At 42.6% G+C, this 6,062-nt stretch overlaps 1 protein-coding gene across 1 annotated transcript in view; it reads right to left on the reverse strand.

The window, feature by feature from the left end:
* Positions 1-5,447, reverse strand: part of CLDN18 (claudin 18) — a 29,450-nt gene extending 24,003 nt beyond the window's left edge. The window contains exon 1 of the mRNA XM_072792600.1: positions 5,114-5,447. Coding sequence (XP_072648701.1) covers positions 5,114-5,333 — 220 coding nt within the window. The 5' untranslated portion in view covers positions 5,334-5,447. The remainder of the gene's footprint in view (positions 1-5,113) is intronic.
* Between the last annotated feature and the right edge of the window lie 615 nt (positions 5,448-6,062).

The raw sequence follows: 6,062 nt of genomic DNA on the forward strand, positions 1-6,062 counted from the left end.
TATACATGTTGATTGCTACTATAATCCTTTTTTCTCTTGAAAAATCTAATCAATAATTTCTGCAGTTTCTGCAATTTCTTATTGAATAACCTTTCCTTTCCCCATTGCTTTGTAAATCCTCCTCTATCTACATGAAATTCACAATATGTACTTCTAATTTTAGATTTTGTTCCATTGACCAGTCTGTCCATCTTTGGGCCAAAGTGCACTTTTAATTACTACACCTTTAGAATGTGGTTAAGTATCTGGTGGAGTTAGCTCACTATTTATATTTTATTCTGAAAAAAACTATGAAAGGTTAATTTCATCTGCTTCTTCTTACAGATTAATGACTTTGTCAAGTTCCCAAAGGAAAACTCTTGCTGATATTTTGATTAGAATTCTTGGTATGCAGCTTAGGCTCTGGAGAAAGTCTGCCTGAGTTTGAATCTTCCCCTTGCCACTTACTATTAAAATGTCATCAGGCAAATTCTTTAATCTTTCTGTGCTTCAGTTTCTTCATCTATAAAATGGAGATACTATTACTACTTACTTCATAGGGTTGTTGTGACAATTACAGTATGCATAGGTAATTTATGTAAACGTATATAATTATGTAATTTATGCAATTAATATATGCTAATTTATTAAACAAATACCTAGCACACAGTAAGGTCTCAATAAATTTTATTAATAATAATAAAATAATATTTATTATTATACATTAATTAGGGACAAATCCACATCTTCATAAATTCATATCTTTATAATATTATTATCTAGGAACCTTAATTAAGACTTAACTTTTCCTTAGTAGAGCTTGTTTTTCATTTTGATTCTTGCAAAATATTTAAAATTATCATTCCTAAGTGTTTAACGCATGTCGTTGTACTATATCACCCCCTCCTCCAGCTCATATCACATAAAACTAAGTTATTTTATTTCTATTAATACACTATGCTCTCTCATGCTTTTCCAGATGATATTCTCTCTTTCTGGAAAACCCTTTACCTTTTTACTTCCTTGAGTAACTCATATGCTTCCCTAGTAATTTGGCCTCACTGGCATTTCCTTTAGAAAGCCTTCTTTTCCTCATGTCTGTACCCCATACCATACAAGACACTTACTATACTTTCTTGCACTGATTCTTAACGGGGTCTGATTTTGCCCTCCAGGGACAGGGCACAATGTTTGGAGATGTTTGGTTATCACAACTGGGTAGAGGGTGCTGCTACTCCTGTCTAGTGGGTAGAGACTAGGGATGCTGCTAACTATCCTATAAGGCACAGAACAGAAAAAAGAATTATATGGTCCAGAATGTAAATAATGCTGAGGCTGAGAACACTTGCATTACAATGGTCTGTTTACTCTTTGTCTCCTTCTAGATTTGTGATACCTATGTTCCTTAGGTGTAGACAGCCTGGGACATAATAGGTGTTCAACAAATATTTGTTGAATAATTAAGGATTCCTTCTAATGCCACAATTTCTGTGTTATTTATTTTCCTATTATTTCTGTGTGTGGGAGAGGCCCTTGCTTTTTCTTCCTTATCCCTGCCAAGACGGGCACTTGTCCAAATCTGGCCAGCCCAGACAAGTTGGCTGCTAGTTATGGGCCTAGTGAAATGATTTTACCTAGGAAGGTGACTGCCAGTCCTATGCCTAGAGTTCCTCTGGAAGGTTTGGTTGTGCCTGACTTCTTCCCTCTGAGCCTGAGAGTCTTCTGGGAAGTGTATAGCTTCTCAATAGAAATTTTAGAATTCTGTACTTTCATTTCAATGACAATGGAAGGGAAATTAAGACAAGTACATTCCAGATCCTCAGGCTGGCCTCTTATGGTTCAGGTTTTTTTTTTTTTAATTTTTATTTATTTATGATAGTCACACACAGAGAGAGAGAGGCAGAGACATAGGCAGAGGGAGAAGCAAGCTCCATGCACCGGGAGCCTGACGTGGGATTCGATTCCGGGTCTCCAGGATCGCGCCCTGGGCCAAAGGCAGGCGCCAAACCGCTGTGCCACCCAGGGATCCCCCCCTTTTTTTTTTTAAATGTGTTTTTGTTAATGATCATGTTTATACCAGAGGACAGTGAAGTAATCTCAACTCCTACATGAAGACAAGGTTCATTCTTCCTCAAACCGAAGTTGCAATCAGGGCAATTTCTCTCTACTTTGTGGTGCTGACACTCTAAGCTAGGGCACCAATGCCTTGTGGTCAACACCACACTAGCTTCACCAGCAGCATTGCACTGTCCTGTCTTTCCACATACTTGATTGCAACAATCAGTGGTGGTAAATGTATGGCAGAGAACTTTCCCTTCCAAGTTCCAGAAATAATTGGGTTGATAACCTTAGAGCCACATTTCAATACAACTTAAACCTAAATGAACAAGACCACTGCAAAGAGCTATCAAGTCACAGACACCTTATTACCACAAGAAAGATGAGGCTGGTGTGAGATGTAAGTACCTTGAACTTATTAACACCATTTTGTAAAACAAACCTATGCAAATAAAGAATCTGCATTAATAATATTGAAGTCAAAACACTGAAACAGGGAAAATGCAAAATTGGATTTGAGGTTATATCTTTGTCTGTTAAACTCCCAATGCACATGAACACTATCCCCAACACCAACCTAATTTTGAAATTTAGATTAATTAGTTTTTCAGCGTTACTTACATTACATTTGCAAATGTGCTTTTTGTACTTGTATAAAACTTATATGCATTAAGAATTTTTTTTTTTGCATTAAGAATTTAAATCTACTGTTATACTTGAATAAATTCAAGTAACATTAAAATAAGTATAAGTTAAGTGAACATTGAGGGTCTGTAAGATTTTTTTTTCCTTTAAAAGGGATTCCTACAAAACTCTTTAAAAAAATAGTTCTCTAAACTAGTGACAGGATTTACACATGCGTGTGCACACACACACACACACATAACACTTGAAGGTTCTGAGAGAAGTCCTAAGGGGCAGTTTCAATCTGGCCCAATGTTAACTCTGTAAGCTTGGGCAAGTTGCTGGGCCCCTCTCAGGCTCCATCTGTAAGATAAATATGGGGTGTGTTGACAGATGTTGTTAATCCAGGATAGCTGCCCAAGGAGAAGTCTGTGTGGGGTTGGGGCACCAGGCTTAGCCAGGAGGTGAGGCTAGGAAGGTCCCTCCACCTTGGCGATTTTTGCTTTGGGTCGGTAGAGATTTCTGTTTGGAGCCGGAGAGTCTCAGGGCTCCATGTTAGGACAACCAGCTGGGTATCCATGAAGGCAGAACAGGGTCTGAGCCCTGACTCCATCTGTATATGACTTTGGGGAAGTTACTCCTTGTTTCTAAAAGGGTGTTAATAATAACCCCAAGCCTACAGGGCGGTTTGCAGAGGTTACATAAAGTGTTGCAAGCCAAGTGTTTACTCAAGTCCTAGTCCATGATCCGCCATTGTTATCCTCCCTTTGTGGAGCAGCACAAACTCCTCAGCAGTCACATGGGTGCTCTGTGCAGCAAGAGGTCAGCTCCAGGCTGATTTCCTCCACTAACGCCTCTAGCTCTGCATTGACCCAGGTCCTAGTCTCTGGAGAGATCTTGAGTTTTTGTATTTGAGGTGGAGGAGAATCCCAAGGACAACTGGTTAGATCAGAGCCAAGGCTGGGTCAGCAAGATACCCGGATGTGGGAGTGGCTCATCTTTGCTCCAGTAGCGGAGGGAGGCCCCACTGAATCCGCAGCTGGTCACTCACTGATCTGATTCATGTCCTATTGTTTATACCCAGTCCTGACCTCTTTAACAATGGCAATCAATGCCCTCCATTATCGTGCCTACACAAACCCTCTCCTTCAGCAAAGGTCATTCTTTGATTTTGCCCCAAGTAAGACCCAAGTGGTAGCACCCTTCTGCCCTTGCTTGTGCTGCTGCCCTTTTCAAACTCTACCTGCCTTTTGAGGGTTACTTGTGGTTTTTCCTCCTCATTGGAACCTTTCCTGAGCAGTTCCATCCTCATCTCATCTCTATAGCACTGGCCCTCTGGCCTCACTTGGTACCTTGTCATACCCAGACTGGGGTGCACTTTCATATTTTTGAGGGTACTAGCCCCAGTAATCCTGAGAGTGCAGTGAGCTCTCCATCAGTAGGTGTGGAGTGTATTAAAGAATGATTCACTCTGTGACTTAAATCTTTACTTGTCACCTTCTGTGTGTGTCTGAATCTTAACCCTACAGTCAGATGGCAAAGTTCCTGGAGGGGAGAGCCCCACTTTTTTATTTCCTGTGCTCCCTACAATGCCCATCTTGTATCAGTGTCCTTCTCAAGATTTTGATGTATATTTATGGAAGGAATGAAGAACTAAAAAATAAAAAATGACAAGTTTATTCATTGTCTTACTCTGTTACATGGGTGAAAGACACTTTTAACATCTACTCCTTTAAAAAAAAAAAAAACACTTTTAATACCTACTCTTGAAACCTGATTTTTTTTTCAAGTTAAAATGACAATCACACAATCCTTGTGTGGTTAATACCAGTCTGGGGCAGTGGGCATCACAGCCCACACACCTTGCCTGTGGGGCAGATATCACTTGCCACAAAAGGCCTCTGTGCGAGAGCACCCTGAATCTGATTCCACATGGCCAATATTATCTGGAGTTCAGGAGCGTAGAGCCACAGAGAAGGGGCCCATCTGGCGCACCCCAAAGAAACACAGCAGTCAGTTGTTTTTCTGCATGCCTTTCCTCTGCCCCTTCCTGTTGCAGCTGCCACATGCTTAGGCTTCCCTGGAAGTCCGGCCCAGGCACAAGAGGTCCTGGGATGAAACTGTTTATGAGATTCACAGACTCCATTTCAGGGAGGGGGAATCTGGGGGCTAAAGTTGGTCCCTTGAGTCCTGTTCCTGTGTGTGACTGGATCTCAATGACATTGCTCACATAGGAGTTGTTTAAACGATGTGCCCCTTGGGAGAAATTGGGCACCATCACTAGGGGAACGGGAGCCCTGACAGCTCAGAAAGCTCCTCTCCCTAAGGCTCCTGCATTCCTGTTCTGACTCTGGTGGTGGGAGCTGGGGCTTCTCATTCCCCAGCAGCCCCTCTCCGGTGCCCCAAGCAGCGGCCTCCATCTCCCTGCCAGCCCGCTGCACCCGGCCCTTACCTGGCAGCCCCAGCAGGGTGAAGTAGCCCCGGCACTCGGTGAAGCCAGAGCTCTCGCGGACACAGGAGCGCCACAGGCCTTGGTAGTTGAACACAGCTGTCACCGGGTTGTTGTACAAGTCCTGGGTGCTCCACTGGTCCATGCAGGTGGCGGCAATGATGCCTGCAATCCCGATCAGTGAAACTATGAACCCCAAGCCCTGGCAGGCAGTGACAGCCATGGTGGGGTGCAGTGTTGACACAGAGCACCACACAACAGAGGGATAGCCCAGTTTTGAGCGTGCAGAGTGTAGCGATAGAGTTTTCTCCGAGAGGTTGGTGCACACGTCACAAATGGGCCGTGTATTGGAGGAGGGGACTCAACGGTGCCACCTGAGCGTGTCCTCCTCCTTTATCTGCCCAAGTGAGATAATTTCCACAACATGGTACCAAGAGCCATTTGTTTTCTACCATATGTACACTCTACTCACTGTTTACCTTTGGAGGGAGTTTCTTCCCTGATTAGCCAGGTTCCCCTCTAAAGGGTAAAGCAGGTGCAGAGGGCACTGCCTGGAAGGGCCCACAGGTTGGTCATACCTCAAAAATACTTGGAGATGAAAGGGCTGCATCTGTGAGACCCTGCCGAAGTATCGCTGCTGCTTTAGTTCAATAAATTAAATAGAACGAAAGCATAGAACTATGAAAATTATGCAAAATGTAGACCGAAATAAAGAGATAGAAAACATGACACTGCCAATAAGAAGCATGGAGGATAGAATGAGAAGCTCCCACATATATCTACTAGGAGTTCCAGAACAAGAGAATAAAGAGACTGAGAGAAAGACACTATTTGGTAAGTGATTGCCTAAGAATTCTCTAGGATTGATGAAAAGCATTATCCCTTATTAAAGATGTCCAATAGTTCCACCAAAATAATAAATCAACATGTGGGTACATTATAGTATTGTAAG

This window comes from Canis lupus, chromosome 22 (assembly GCF_048164855.1).
Source record: "Canis lupus baileyi chromosome 22, mCanLup2.hap1, whole genome shotgun sequence".
In the NCBI taxonomy this organism is placed as follows: domain Eukaryota; kingdom Metazoa; phylum Chordata; class Mammalia; order Carnivora; family Canidae; genus Canis; species Canis lupus.